Raw genomic sequence first — 15110 nt, forward strand, 5'->3', positions numbered from 1 at the left:
TCCGAAAGCTTGCCTTTGCTCTCCCATCTAGTCTTTATCTCATTTCCTACACGACACTCTGCAAGCATATTAGCCAGCAGCCTCCTTGAGCTTGGCACCCTCCTTGGCCGGCTCCTCATCCACAAACTCGGGCAACTCCTCCTGCAAGAAACTCGGCATAGCGCCCATCTCGGGCTCCAACTCAGCCTCCATCCCCAACGCCTCCAACTCGGCGTCCAGCTCCGCCTCGTCCACGTCCTCGGGCACATCATACGACCTCGCCAGACTCTCCTGGATATCATTTCCAATATCCATCAAATCCGCCATCTCATCCTGCAACCTTTCAATCTTGTCGATATCCACCTTCCCGTACTGCTTCTTGAGTTCTTTATTGGTCGTCTTGAGCGCGTCGACGGTGGCCATGGTATTTTTCAGGTTATCCTGCATCGTCTGCGCCTGCTCCATGTTCCAGACCTGGGACTGGAGCTGGTCGCGCTGGGACTCGTACATTTTGCGGCGCTGGAGGACCTTTAGCGCCTTTTGCTTTATCGCGTTTTTGCCGGGGCCGTCGCGCATTTTGGAGAGTTTTTGTTGGTAGGTGTTTAGTTCTGCGGTGAGGGCGGAGAGCTTCACGTCGATTGAGGAGATGCGGTCGTCGATGTTTGTGATTGCGCTGTTTAGGGTTGGTTTTGGGCCCTTGGGGGCTGCGCCGAAGAGGCGGTTCATGGTTGCTGGTGATTTGTGTGTGTTGCTGAGGTTCGTGGGGGAGGGTATCTTTGTCTCTTGGGGTGTCGGAGAGGAGGTGTGGTGAGCCTGGTGAGGTTGTGAGTATCTTTGGGTTTTGGTGGGCGTTTGTGTCGTTGCCTGGATGACGTTGCGTGGTGATGAAGCTGGGTGACGGTTATCGATAGGACCCCGCGGTCGGGGTGGTGGTTGCGGGTGGTTGGGCAGGCCCCGCTGAGGCGCCGGGCGAAAGGGAGAAATGTAAGGCCGGTGCTCCGAGAGGCTTGGTCTCGGTGGACCCCGGATTCGCGAACGCGACCTCCCTTACCTTACTCTTGCCATGCCCGGCTTGGCGGAGACAGTGATGAAGCCCGGGTATCCGCTGTTCAACGGTCTCCAGATTGCCAGTCTATGTCTGATGACCTCGTTACATTCTATCAAACTCTGCGATCGGGACAGAAGTGACTGGAAGGTGGAGTGCTCAAGTCCAAGAACAAGCCTGGAATATGAAGGCTAAGAGTTCCAGGGCGCAAATTCCATGAGCATCAAGAGGTGTAGCTATACCGGTGGTGAACTCTTTTTTGTCTCTCTCTTCGGGTTGGATGCTTCCTCCCACAACCAGTCTACTCTAGTCCAAAGCCTTCAGAGTTATTGCCTTCGATTCGGGATAAATGTAATGGATCTATTGCTACTCCGTTTTGCCCCTGTGCCTTCTACATGCATTCCTGCCTCACACGGAGCTTTCGCTGAAGATCCTATCTGAAGCTCGTGCTTCCGTTCTTTCTCTAGACTCCTCGTCCCTCATTATGTGCTTCCACCGGGAGGCTCATTTAGCACGGCTTCGGTGTTTGGCGTCTTGTCAGGGGTTACCGGCTACGCGCGTGCGGAGCGACTCGCACTTACATAATGGTTTCCTCCCAAACCCTGGGCATCGCGGCTGGTGTCTTGTAATGAATCGCCAAGATTCCATGACTAAAAACAGGGCCCCTTTACCCCAGCTGTTCCGTATTGTCCATTTAAGGGGATGATTCGTCAGTGGACAATCAGGACAGGTGCTTGTTTCTCCGATTGTCCACGGCCCTTTGATCTGTGTGCCGTCACCATTTGCCTCTTGATGTATCCCATAGCAAAAGTGAATGTATTTGCGACGCAGACGGACCACACCGACCTGTGAGAAGCTGGAGATGAGACGGTCGCCGACGGAGGAGATGGCGGAAGAGGCCAAGTTGTGGACGGGCCGTCAGAGGTGTCGTGGTGACGAGGAGGACGACGACGAAGGTCCTGGTGTCGCTGGCGGCTCCGAGACTGAGGCTTGTCTTGGTGATGGTGACGATGAAGAGAAACCAGGGATTCCGTCTTCAGTTTCTGAGCTGCCCATCTATGTTTCAATGCATCGGTACGTCCATCAAAGCTCGGAATATCTAATGCTCAGTCAAATTGGGGTAGTAGAATGCTGACCTTGAGATAGCGTCCGCCGGCTCATCAATGCAAGTATAGGTAAGAACCAACTTTCAATGTCAGGAAACAAGTGTACTCACACTGAGATCTAGATGATCCATACACACTGAGCCAGTTGAGTGACCCCAGGATGAACATTCTCATCGTCCGGCCTCTCGTTGAGCGTCTGTATCATCCCAACGACATCACCATAGGTATGTGATCCCCCTTCTCTTCAGTACTACTCATGACTAACACCAGAATAAGTTTACTGCCTCCTTGCCAACCGCCTCTACTTCCTCCGCCAGCAGGCAACTTCAGTCCATCAACCCGTCAACGTAGCACGTGCAACGCTCTGCGAACTCGTAGCAGCCCGCGTCCTCCGCCGCTTCCACGAAGCCAATCCGGGCTCCCAAGGACTCCTCTTCCTCTCGCGCCTCCTCGTCGGCGGCTTCGATCCGTTTGAGGGCGCCCCCGAAGCCGTGGAGTTCGAAGGCCGTCGGCAGTGGGCACCCCAGGAACGCGGTGGTCTCGAACGCAAACTCACCGCCCTCGAGCTGGCCATCCTCTCCGAGAGCAAGACCTTTATCTCCTCGCCCGGTTGCCAGCGCGTCATCAACGCCGTCTACGAGGGCCGCGTCGTCTACACCCCGCTCTCTTTTGTCGACATCCTGCCCGACCACTACGAGTACCGCCCCATCTCCCTCTACGACCCGCGGAAAGCGCCCCTCCTGAACCACTACCGTCTCATCGTCCCGCGCTCCCGTAACTCCATCGAATTCGTCCAGTTCCTCATCCTGATGATTCTCTACTTCCTCGCTATGCTCTACCGCCGCAGCAGCAACGAGGTCTTCGAGTTCCTCTTCTGCATCTACGCCGCCGGCTGGGTCCTCGACGAAGTTGCCGCCGTCGCGGAACATGGCTGGGAGGTCCACGCGCAAAACCTCTGGTCCTGGCTTGACGTCACCTTTTCCGCAATCTACGCTGTATACGTCCTCGCGCGCATATACGACGTAGGCGCAGGACACTTCCCCGACGGCCATGGCCTACACATCCTCCCGCTCGCGGCGCCGATCCTTCTCACCCGCGTCGCCTTCAACATCGCACCCGACAACATCGTCCTCATCTCCCTGCACGCCATGATGAAGGATTTCTTGCTGCTGTCGTTCCTCGCGTGCTGGTGCTTCATGGGTTTCCTCCTTGCGCTGCAGTGGCTCATCGACTCCAACGATAACCTCAACGAGACGCCTTCGTGGTTCGCCATTTGCAAGTGGATGCTCTGGATCTGGTTCGGTCTCGACGGCACCGGCATCCAGGAGTCGACGCAGTTCCACATCATTCTCGGCCCGGCGCTCATGGTCGGCTTCGCGTTCCTCGGCAACACGCTGTTCCTGACGATCCTCGTCGCCGTTCTGACAAACACCTTTTCCAACATCATTGCCGACGAGGCGGCCGAGGTGCGCTTCCGCCGCGCGGTGCTGACTTTCGAGGGCGTCAAAAGCGATGCCATTTTCGCGTACCCGCCGCCTTTCAACATCTTTGCGCTTGCGACGCTGCTGCCATTACGGTTCGCCGTGTCAGCCGAGACGTTTCACAGGGTCAACGTGGCGCTGATCCGCGCGCTGAATTTGCCGACCCTGCTGCTCATCAGTCTATACGAGAGGCGACAATTCTCGCGCCGGATGAGGAAGAAGATGAATGGTGGCGGTGGCCGCCGAAGGTTCTTGGGGTGGCAGCTTTCGGGATTTTCGCCGCACGGTGACATCCAGGCCGTGTTCGATACGGCGCCACCGCCGGATGTTGCTGATTTGATCGAGGAGCTGGATAAGATTGGCGACGAGGGGTCTGTGACGAGCGAGGTTGTGCCCAAGTTGTCGGCTGATCTGAGCCGACCCATTCGATGGAGATCAAGGCTACGGAATGGGGTCCAGGAGCACGATGATTAAAGGAGGTTGAAGAAGTGCGGTCGCAGTCATAGTGGCTTATTATTGATTACATCAAGGCATCATAATACATCTATCAATTTCCGTCATCGTCCTTTCTTCAAAGCTTCCATACCTGAAGGTTACGATATCTCGCAACAAGAGGTTGCATCTGTCTGAACCCAATTCTTCCGTCCCGGATAATAGGTCCCGTGGACTTGTCGTCGTAAAACTCAAAGATGGGCAAGTCGTTGATGCGGAACTTCACCTCGCGCTTGTCCTTGATGACCTCAATCTTGTAAAACGCACCAGCGGCATCAGGGACGGGGGGCAAGGGGTCCGCGCCTTGAGAAACAAGGTGGAAACCAGGTGACTTGCGCAGGTTCGCCAGATGGAACGCCCTCTCTTCGGGCCAGCGCCTGCGGAAGTAGGACGCATGCAGCGTACGTATGTCGGAGGAGTGGTACTGTGGGTAGCTCCCGTTCCTGGGCTTGAGGGACGGGTCAAAGATGGACCCCTTGCCGTCGTCGGCGACGGTGGCGGCGCCGAAGAAGAACATGGCCAGGCCGGGTTCGTTGCGCGGGGAGAATTCCCAAGTGATGCGGATGCCGTCGGGGAAGACTTCGGGGACCCAGTAGACGAAGTAGTCGTCTGGGTTGCCGCCGCCCGAGAGCTCGAGGGTATCGTTGACGGCTGCTACGGTGAGGGGGCCCTCTGCCACCCAGGTTGCGACGTCGGCGGTTGAGTTCAGCGGGTTGCTGTATAGGAGTGTCTCTGCCATAGTCGAGGTGGCTAGGGCGAGGAGTGCGGTGAGAATACGCATGGTGGATGGTTAAGAGGAGGAGAGCAGAAGTTTGAGAGCTTGACGATTTATGTGATGATCTCGACCCGGGGGCTTGGATGCTGATCTTCTGAGGAACCTCAAGGGCATGCTCTAAGCTAGAGAGACAATGAGGATCACAAAGGTCACATTGGAGCAGCTCCGGTGGATATATGAGATGTTTTGTAGCTGCACGGAATAGAAGACCGGTCACATCGTCTCAAGCGCGGCAGTAAAGTTTGCATCTTGGAGCGGAGTGATGCTGCACCGAGATTCCCGAGTCCGGGGTGTTCCCCCGGGAGTGGAGAACCGGGAGGTTGACAGGTGCGCCGAGCTAAGCTGAGAGGGGCAACTCCCGAGTCCCGCCATTCAAGTTTAAAGTCGCGCAATGTTGTCATCTGAAAGGTAAAAGGTGTGATTAATATAAACGGTCAAAATATTACCTTGAGAAGATGTCTCAGCCGATAGAGCTGTTGAGCCATGTACAGTTTGTAGGTGGCATCCGAAATGCTTATCTTATGTCGCTTCTGCAGCCCTGTATCACGCCACATTGACCCAGAGTGATATCCATAGAGGTGAAAATTAAGGTGGAAACATGTCTCCAAAGTTGAGTTCTCTGGACACTTTGTGCCCGGGCTACTCCGTGACCCTGCGCCCGAATCCGAACTCTCGACATTTAAGTGAACATTCATGAGTCTCTGCTGGGGGAGCAGAGTTTCCACCAATTGAGGGGGTGGAGATCAGCGTCGCATCCGGTAATGAGCCTAAATAACCGATTCGAATGAGGCGGAAATTGCAAGTGTTCTTGGACAACATCTTGGCAATGCCCGTGCTGTCCGGAGAGATAGTCTCCTTCTCGACTTTCACATTTGCAGAGCTGATCGGATGGCGTAACGTCGAATTGGTGACCGGCCGGACCGAGTGACACCGGCCGGGCCCGGGTTTCCGACGGCCCTATTGACGATGTCGTAGCGGCACTGGCCCGCTCAGGTGTTGCCGGTGCCCATGTCTGCTTCACTTACTATAATGCACTTGTGGTAATAAAAGCCAAACGATGTACCATGCTGTCAATTAGGATCTATCTTTAGTTCCCAGAGTTTCCACCCAAAAGGAATAGACGCATATCGCAGCGCTGTTGATCCATCATCCATCATCATGGACTTTTAATTCCCACTTCCGAGTGGCTTTTCTCGTTATGTCTACGCACGCCTTTCCAAGCTTCCGCTTGATCAATAAAAGCCGAGCACTTCTGGAATAAACAGTAGTAGCCAAACCATATATGGGCACTCCCCTGAGTTGCGTGTATCTGTGACGTACCTTAGGCAAGCTACCTTCTCTCAAGTTCTCGATAGGACTTGAATCATTCAATTCTCGTGCCTTGGTGTTCATATTGCATGGATTCGGGCCCAAAGGTGAGGTAATAAGGCAGGAGGAGAACCACCACAAGTTCAAGTATGTCGTTCTCCCGACGACCAGGTGCTTGGCTACCATTAGATGACCTCGGACCCTGAGGCTCTGTTCAATTTCCCTACAAATGGAGCCCGAGAGGACCAATAATGGACCCCGAAGACGATATTGGAGCCCGAAATCACGGGTCTGAGCCGGAGAACCCCCACTTTCCACCGTTTCGTCTACTTTGAGATAGACGACAAGGCTCCTGAAGCTCTGACAGTGGATCTCTACCCGGGAAACTCCTCCGCCAACTCCGCCATCGGAATAGTATGCCCATGACAATGATGGGGACCTCAACAACACCCAGTCTCGCTTTGCCCAGCTGGGCTGAGACGTCCCACTCAAGAGGTATTAACACTATGATTCCTCGTACGATGGAGTCATTTAGGCAACAGCCATGAAGCTGATATCTATGAGTCCTGTGACCCGACACCTGCTAGCATAAGTCGAAAGACGAAAGATTTGACCGATACGCAGAAGCCTTGGCATACCCAGATAACCTTCTCACTACACAGATTACCTCCTGTCAAAATTATCACAATGGCTCCCGGCTGGCTTGAAAAGTTCATCGTCCGCGTAGACGCCACCCCGGACAAACGCCGCACCGAAGAGACACCTGCCCTGGAAATCCACTACACCGCGCTCAAAGATCATCGCCGCGTCCTCGGCGTAAAGGGCGACACAATACCGCGATACGAAGTAAAACGGCAAGCAGTCCTCGCAGCCTGGGGAGACAAGTGCTATGTCACATCACCCTCGAATGGAGGCCAAGAAGTGGCCCTGATCGATTTCCACACCCTGCCTGCCCAGACCGAGATCCAATTCTCGCAACGTGCGCTCAAGATCGATATCAAAGAGAGCGATGGGAAGTACGAGTCAGGCGAGCTGGGCAATGTGCATTGGAAGGCGACGGGTATGAAGGCGTATGGACGGGCGTCGTGGGAGCTGAGGAATGAGGCGGAGATGATTTTGTCTGTCACGATTGACGATCATCAAGTCAATGGTGTGATTTCTGTCTGGAAGAAGAATATTGGACAGGAGGCTGTCGAGGAAGTTGTCATGGTTGGGCTTTCCAAGATTGAGGAGTACAGGAGAATGATGCGGCATGCCAAGACATCTAGCATTGGAGTTGCTGCCAATGCGACGTGGTTGGCGGCGTAGTAAGACATATTGGTGTTGTACTACTCTGTATCAACCTCACAACGACTTGTGTAATTGTTCAATCATCAGAAGTCAAGAAATGCTGTCCTTCGCGATTCTATCAAGAGATCTTCGGTACGAGATCAAAAGCAAGTTGGGCATTTACCTATTTCGTGCGTTTCCCAGAGGTTGTCAGAGTACGGAAGCAGACTTGCAGTAAGGTTCTGTCAATAGTCTCAACAGAGCGTCTCAATTAAAGCCTCTTGTTGCAAATTGGAGCCAGGTCTAAGACAAGTCAAATTTCAATTTTCATGGCAGACTTCACGAATTTCGGGTCATACGAAGTTGTGCCTCGAAACATGTTTACATTAACCGTGCCTGGAGCCTTTCCGGCTTGAGTTGGTAATAGTTGTAGAACACCTAAGACCTACAATGTTGTTCTCATCTTCTAGACATGCGGTCCACAGCTATTTATACCATTATGCTACATGTCAAGTCTAGCCGCCTTCTTCGAAAGTATTGATAGAGTCTTCAACGTATGCTTGCTATACGACTGATGCCATATGATAAATCATTCACAAATCACTATCCGTAGTATTTGACCAAACCAAGTACGATGCCCTATTACTTCACACTCTAAATTTCACGTGCTCTTCCAAGTAAGGTATTCAAACGGCTACGGCAATATGCTTCTGACTGTAAATATTAGAAAACCACAACATCGAAGTTCCGCATAAACTCAAAAAGCGCCACCTCTACAAACCTCGTATTGCCAATTATGACACAAACGTGTACGTTTCTCTTACAAGTTCCTCAATGTCAATGTTTGAGAAATGCTGCTGCCTGGGGCTGCGTATCAAAGCGGAGACAATTACAAAGGTTGTTGTTTATTAACAAATACTTACGACCCAGTCTTGGCCGAAATAAAGACCCCGCAAGAAGCGAATGAGTGTCGTCTAATGCTGAAAAGCGCCAAAGCAATGCCGGCAGCCGAAGATATCGCACCTCTCGGAAGAAAACGCTCGTTGGACAAGGTTACAAGATGAGTCGTTTTGTTAAAAGGCCATAGGCCTGATTTGTCCAATCACTGCCTAGATATACACATAAAGCGCCACTATGGTCACGAACTTGGCATTTTCGTCTCAAAGGATCTTAAAACACTTAGGCATCAGATTTTCTCACTAGACAAATCCTTTCAAAGTCTCACACCCGCTGGCATCAGGCCTTTATGCTCACACCACGACCACCTCGATTCTCTTCAGCAAACAGGAAGAGGGTCCCTCCAGCCCTACAGGCTCCAATATTCTTTTCCTTGCACAGCCTCGGAAGTGCCGTTAGCCGGGACAGACCACAGTCCCAGCAAGCAAAGGGAAACAGGGAGAGTGATAGAGGAAGATAGCAAACAACCCCCTCCCGTCCCGACTCGCTCTAGCTTGGAAATAGAAGGCGGGGCGTGCGCGCGCGCGGGGCGGTCTTTCTTCCCAAGGAATTTCCTAGGCGGCGTTTCTGGTCTTCGGAGCCCGAGTCCGTGCCGGGATGGTGATCCTTCGAGCTGCGAAAAAAGGATGGCAGAATAGGGGTCAACGTTTTGGGGAAAGAAGGAACTGGTGCGCCAACATCGCGAACGAAACCGCTTACTTTCCGTAAGGGATTAGATCTTCTTTCGGCAGCACTCTGACAGATGCATCTATAATGGGAAATACTGTCAGCTCCTCTATGTAGTAGACCCGGCTGAGGGTCAAGATGAAAGCAACCATACCGACATGGAGGAACTTCATCCATGCCCGAGAATCCATCCACAATGAAGCCCCCACGCACACGGACGCTCGTGAGCACGGATACCCGTTGTGAGATTGAGAGAAGGACACCAAGCTGAGAGAAGGGGAAAGATGATCGTACACCCTCACTGCAGCCTTGGAGCTATTTCTTTCGCCATCAGCCCAAAATCTGCCTCGACTCCTACGAGAGGCCCACGAACTACATAGTATACCCCCCCCTTAGTCGAAGGAATACAACAGGGACATGGAGAGGAGATACCTTGCATACACAGACGCTTAGAGCGGCAGGTGAGAAGAACCCCGTACGCCAGAGAGCACTAGCATTCAGAGAAATCATACCCCTCCTTCTCTCCCCTTGCTCCTTCGCTCCCAACGGCATCGTGACAGGCTAGACTCGTCTTACGATATGCGTTTTCTTTCCCACTCCCTCTACCTTACAAGCGTAGGATTGCACCACTGCAGGCCCGTCGTCGGTCGAGCATGGTGTGGACAGTAGGTAGCGAGCTCATGTGTCCTCTGTACGGCGGAGGTTCCGCTGGGTATGCGGCGTAGGAGCATCAGTATGCTGGCCGCTGCTGCGCCTCATTGACCAACACTAGCAAGTATATGCCCGTTGGATGTAGCAAGGAGGGATCTCAATCGATGTCGAGATTAGTGAGCTCTAGGGGGCCTACTATGGATTGATGTGCAGTTTTGCCCTCAATCTCAGCGGACGGGCGAAGATCCGGAAGGGGACGTCTTTAGGACAGGAGGTAGCTGGTCATTTGCGGATATGTAGCCTGGTCTGGCTTTTAAGCTGGTCAGAGTCTCAAGACCTTGTTCCGCTCGCTTTGTGAGTAGAGCTTGGCGTACACTCACACCTAACAGTCCACATCCAAAGACCCGCAGGCGGTCGTAAAGGGAGGATACTGCGGCTTGCTGCCTAACCCAGTGACTCTGTCACGCAGTCAAGGTTGAACATCGAGGAGGGTATGAGAATGCTCGCTTGAGCATGAAAAACATGTCAAATGTATGTTGGCGGGTTGCTTTACTGTCAAATTTATAACGATTTGCGACATTCAGTTCTGTACCTCGCCTGCTATCGTCTTCTGGGTTATCCGCTCACTTGTTGATGAATAATCAGCATCACAAGTGATTCAGTAGAAAGCTGGATTTTAGTAAACGAGAATTGGAATAAGATTGTCAAGAGACCAGAAGGCGTGCACAAGGCCGCGCGAGACAGATCCGAGCTACAGGGCCTTATTGCATTTCTATCGCGCTCTGGATGACTGCCTCTGGAAGAGTGCCATTCAGGGGTGTCATCGTGATGTCGTCCTGATCTTCGTCCCGCTCATCGACCCTTCCGCTTTCCATGCGTACCACGCCTAGGAGAACTTCTCGTAATCCAACCGTGGCCACTTCTTCTCCGAACGTCGAAATAATTTCCAACATAGCCTGATAATGCAACGGCGCCGCATAAGTGATTATAATCATCGTCGTAGACTCCATGTCTTCGCAAAGTCTCCAGACTCCGACTAGAAGGGCCCACCCCTGAGACCCAGTACAGCCTCCCAACTCCCAACTCCTTCCGTAAGCGTAAGCAGGGTGAAGCGCCCTTCACTTCCCCGACATCGACAGAGGCGAGAAGGCATCAACCATCATGTTGGGCTCACAGTGCCTCATCTAGACCAGGAAGAAACAGAAAGAAATTCATCAGCCTTGGGTCCGCCGTTTCGCGGGTGATGACAATGCTCTTCACTCTTCCCAGTCTTACGACGATCCCTCTGCGATCTAGAACAGGGCCCCTCCCATCGACCCCAGGAGAAACATCGTTCGCCGAGAACTAGACGTAGGCAACGCCAACTTGGCAAACTTCCGGAACCATTACCACACCCCCAAGCAGACAATCAGCATCATCTCCGTTGCCCCCTCGAACATCCAGAATTCGCCTGCCTAACATTCTTTCCGCGGGACATTACGGATAGTTGTTCACGCTGCCTTGCGCCTACCTTAGATCTCGCGCATCTAGCTCACTGCAGGCAGCATTTTCACCTTCTTCTAGAATCCAAAGTGCGTCTGGTTCCGCCCCACACTCTGACAGAACTTCACAGAAGAGACCAACTGCCGTTCAGATCACTAGCAATCGATGGGTTTGGCCTGCCTCAACTGTACGGATATGGATCACCTACCACGCCTCACCTCACCTTTCCCGCCTCGGCTCTTCCATCTCGTGCATCCAGGCAGCAATCTTACCTCCTAGAAAATCTCTATCTCGTTCTTACCCCCTCTGCAAGCAAGAAGCATCCTAGTCTGGCTCCAACTGTACATGCGTCAAAAACGGGCCGAAGTAATACAACGCCCCAAGAAAGGAAGATGATCTTGGAAAAGAAACAGGGTGTCTTTACAGTGCTTCGATAGCAACCTGCGTCTGTGGTCCGATCCACTCATGTACCTAGGTGTACGAAGCTCGGGATAAGGTAAAGCCAAGTTTCCCTCTCTCGCTGCAACGGCCCGGAGTAAGCTTCTAGGGGAGCACGCGAGCATACATGCGCACTCTGGGAGTAGGAATCGTCGCTAGTCGTACGCTGAAAGAGCGTTTGGTTTGAAGCGAACCTTACACAGTCAGTAAGTAAACATATTCAACGAATAGAGACTAACATCAGTGACTACTGGGACGAGTAAACTTCTTCATGGCCAGCGTCAAAGCGAGTTCACATTCATCAACAATCTCATTGGGCACACTAAGCGTGGGTAAGTATCCGTACGGCAATACCTTGATCCAAGGCAACCATGAAGATAGGCAAGGTATCCAGCCATTCACATGTAACAATCCATTGACGGGGCCAGATGTACGTACAATTCAAGAGTCTGCAGTCAGCGAGGATCATCTAGAACGAGTCTCCATGCCATCTAGGAATACCCTCCCGTCTCCCCTGTTCCAGGCTGATGCAACCGTATATGTCATGCGATCCTTCCCTCTCCCACCCAGCTCCAGGCCAAAGCCCCCTCTTCCAACGCCTTGCCAAATGCACATTCTTCCACCATGTATTCTCACCATCTACATCTAGCTCTAGCTCTTAACCGCAAGCTCTGAGCGAACTCAACGCTTATGCATCTACAACCTCCCCGAACCAGGCGGCATCCGAATCCCCATCGCTGCCGCACCCCCAGCCCCAGGAACCCTCGCAGCAACCTCGTCCACACGCCCCTTTTGCAGACTGAACCCGGGTGTAACCCACCCGCCGCAACTGCACCGGAATCCCCGCCAGCTGTACCTCCCCACGGCGGCGCCGCACTTCTGATTCGGGCACGACAGCCGTCCCTCCAACGTCCCCTTCTCCAGCTCCTCCCTCATCCACCCCAGCGGCTCCACAAAGACGTGTCCGCACGGCTGCTGTTGCTGCCGCTGGTCCCTAGGGGCATCGGGCTCGTGATCGAGTACGAAGCGCGGCGTGGCCAGCGTCTTGCGACACTTTTTGCACCGCACCTCCATGCCCTTGACGCTCTCCGCCTCTTCCTTGCTCGTTTCCTCGTCCTCGAACCGCAGCTTTGTCGGTGCCTGACCCGCGGCAAGGCTCTCGTCAATCTCCCTCTGGAACTCCCACCGCTTGTAAATGGGGTGCGACGCCACGTCTTCAGGGCACCCCATGATCCACCACATCTCGAGTTGCTTTATGAAGCCCGGGTTCGGCTCCGCAATCTCTCGCGTATTGCGAACCCACTTCACGGCGGCGGCGACGGCGGCTGCAGCCCTCTCTTGCGCTGCTGCGGCTTCCTCAGCGGACTTGGGCGCCCCTCCTGATGCTCCGTTCTGCGCGGCGGCCGTCGAGGCCGCGGACCTGCCGAAGCGGGAGGGGTGTTTCCAGAGGAGGTAGGCAACGATGGCAGAGACGGAACGGGACTTGCCCATGGCACAGTGGACATAGACGCCGCCTGGGGCATTGGGGTCCGGCTTCTCCCCGTCAGAACTGAGATCCAGCTGCTCGAATAGGGGGGCAGGGAGGATGGCATCCGGATCTGTGGGCTTCGCCTCTGCCGCCGCCGCTTTAGCCGAGGCAGCCTCCGTCTCAGACTCAGACTCGGTCTCCAAATCCTTGGCCACAGCCGCCTTCAAGCGCTTGGCCTTCTCCTCAAAGCTCTTGTCCTTCTGGGCCTCCTCTTCAGGCCCATCCGTGACGCTCTTCTTGCTGCTGCCGCCGGGGTACAGCGCATCCTCGATGAAACGGACGGCCTTGGGCAGGTGAACGAGCAGGTCCTCATCCTCGACATCGTCGATGTCGATGACCATGTGCTTGTAGCTCTTTCCGTAGTTCTCCCAGGTGTCGGTCTCGCTCTTGAGACCGGCCGGGTCGAATCGCAGCACGGACAGAATGTGGGTGATGTTGCGCTCCTTCAGTGCTGAAGGGCGGCGCAAAGCCCATATGCTGGTAAATAACGTTAGTGAGCCTCACAGTGAAGATGACGACGGAGATAATGTGTCTCACCCGCCGACATAGAGCTCCTCCTTGCCATCGATACGGTTCATCGCCATTTCGACGCAGCTCTTCTTCAAAAGTCGGTGTAAAGCTTCAGTTTCCTCGCTCCCTTCAGGCTCGCCTGTGTAGATCTCTAACGTATTGGTCGGCGCTTCTTTTTCCTTGGGGGGTAGCACCTGCGCCGCGTCCTGCAATGCCGTCGTGGTCGTGGTCGTGGTCGTCAAGCTTGACTCGATCTCTTTCAATCGCTTCGTCACGTCCTCGGTTGAAATGTGGCCACGGACCATGCGAGTGGCTTTATCGATGAAGGGTTCAAAGGGCAGCTTGGCACAAGATACATGAGCGTAGTATGGTAGTGTATGACGGTGTAAGTTTCCCTGCTGTCTACGGATATTGGTGTGTGACCAAGAGAGAAAAGGGAGAAGGGGGAAACGAAAGAGTCAATGTCGGTGTCCCAAGCCCAAGAGCTACCAGAAAGACAGACCCCTCTCGCGTGCCAATCTCAGGATGCGACGAACGCTGGTGGTAGTGGTTGGGTGGTGGTGACGAGAATGACGCAGTTGTGCTTGTGGCTCGGCCTGAAGTTGCTCTAGCTTTGTTTCCCAGAATACTGCCGTTGCCGAAAAGAGCCAAGCCTCCACCTTTGTTTTCGTCGCCTCAGTCGTTGTGTTGTACGTACCCTCGTTCCCTCGTGCTCTTGGCTCCTGCCACTCGGCCGTGTGGTGGAAAGAAATGTCCGGCGTCCTGTTCCCTCGTGCCCGCGGTGTGGCCCCCCTTTCCCCCGCCTCAGGTCCAGGTCATTTGCCCCTTCCCCTCAGGGCACTTTCCCATGCCTACTATTTATTGTTACTAAGGTAGGGTACATTGGCATATTGGGTAAAGACAGGAAAAAGCCATGCGCCACCGCCACATCTCTCTGTGGCTCATAGGGCTGAGATCATGTGACCTTTTGTCAACCGGCGGCCTCACCGTGGCATGCCGAATTGCCGTTGATGAAGCCTTATGGCGACTTGGCGTTTACACAGAGCAAGGTACCAGAGCATGCGTTTGTTCCTTGCTCAACAGACACCAACATGGGGTACTCCGTACTGTAGCTACTCGTAGGCTTTAGCCAGCTGTGGATCTGATCAAGTCTCCATTGACTGTCAGACTACCTTCCTCTTGATCCCATCATGCCAATTCGGAAACCAAGTACTCAACCACATAATTACGAGAAAGCAAATCTAAGCCAGAGACATGTTATGGAGGGAAACAGTAACTTGTTCGAGATTTGGTAGCTTTTTATTCTTTTCTCACTATTGTCCAACCTGTGTGCCCTGACCCTACAAAATACATTGCTAGCTTGAACTCTTCAGTCTGGCTGAAGTATGTGCTGCATCTCTTCTAATACCAATATCATTTCATC

General features: G+C 53.5%; 6 protein-coding genes across 6 annotated transcripts; 3 read left to right on the forward strand and 3 right to left on the reverse strand.

The window, feature by feature from the left end:
• Positions 1 to 69: 69 nt before the first annotated feature.
• Positions 70 to 705, reverse strand: CABS01_10783 (Snf7 family protein; the record flags this gene model as incomplete). The annotated part of the gene is made up of 1 exon (XM_060544138.1): positions 70 to 705. The coding sequence occupies one exon, from the start codon at positions 703 to 705 to the stop codon at positions 70 to 72; it is 636 nt and encodes a 211-aa protein (XP_060398862.1).
• Positions 706 to 1838: 1133 nt separating this feature from the next.
• Positions 1839 to 4085, forward strand: CABS01_10784 (nonselective cation channel; the record flags this gene model as incomplete). Its single annotated transcript, XM_060544139.1, has 4 exons — positions 1839 to 2098; positions 2171 to 2199; positions 2253 to 2354; positions 2512 to 4085. 4 exons carry the CDS (start codon positions 1839 to 1841, stop codon positions 4083 to 4085), a joined length of 1965 nt encoding a protein of 654 aa, XP_060398863.1.
• A 97-nt stretch (positions 4086 to 4182) lies between these two features.
• CABS01_10785 (YesU protein) lies at positions 4183 to 4884 on the reverse strand (the record flags this gene model as incomplete). Its single annotated transcript, XM_060544140.1, has 1 exon — positions 4183 to 4884. The coding sequence occupies one exon, from the start codon at positions 4882 to 4884 to the stop codon at positions 4183 to 4185; it is 702 nt and encodes a 233-aa protein (XP_060398864.1).
• Positions 4885 to 6873: 1989 nt separating this feature from the next.
• On the forward strand, positions 6874 to 7494 carry CABS01_10786 (uncharacterized protein; the record flags this gene model as incomplete). Its single annotated transcript, XM_060544141.1, has 1 exon — positions 6874 to 7494. One exon carries the CDS (start codon positions 6874 to 6876, stop codon positions 7492 to 7494), a length of 621 nt encoding a protein of 206 aa, XP_060398865.1.
• Positions 7495 to 12345: 4851 nt separating this feature from the next.
• CABS01_10787 (dual specificity phosphatase) lies at positions 12346 to 13992 on the reverse strand (the record flags this gene model as incomplete). The annotated part of the gene is made up of 2 exons (XM_060544142.1): positions 12346 to 13654; positions 13715 to 13992. The coding sequence occupies 2 exons, from the start codon at positions 13990 to 13992 to the stop codon at positions 12346 to 12348; spliced, it is 1587 nt and encodes a 528-aa protein (XP_060398866.1).
• A 608-nt stretch (positions 13993 to 14600) lies between these two features.
• Positions 14601 to 14816, forward strand: CABS01_10788 (uncharacterized protein; the record flags this gene model as incomplete). The annotated part of the gene is made up of 1 exon (XM_060544143.1): positions 14601 to 14816. One exon carries the CDS (start codon positions 14601 to 14603, stop codon positions 14814 to 14816), a length of 216 nt encoding a protein of 71 aa, XP_060398867.1.
• Positions 14817 to 15110: the final 294 nt, after the last annotated feature.

Source organism: Colletotrichum abscissum (genome assembly GCF_030869225.1).
Source record: "Colletotrichum abscissum strain IMI 504890 chromosome Unknown Scaffold_28.1, whole genome shotgun sequence".
In the NCBI taxonomy this organism is placed as follows: Eukaryota; Fungi; Ascomycota; class Sordariomycetes; order Glomerellales; family Glomerellaceae; genus Colletotrichum; species Colletotrichum abscissum.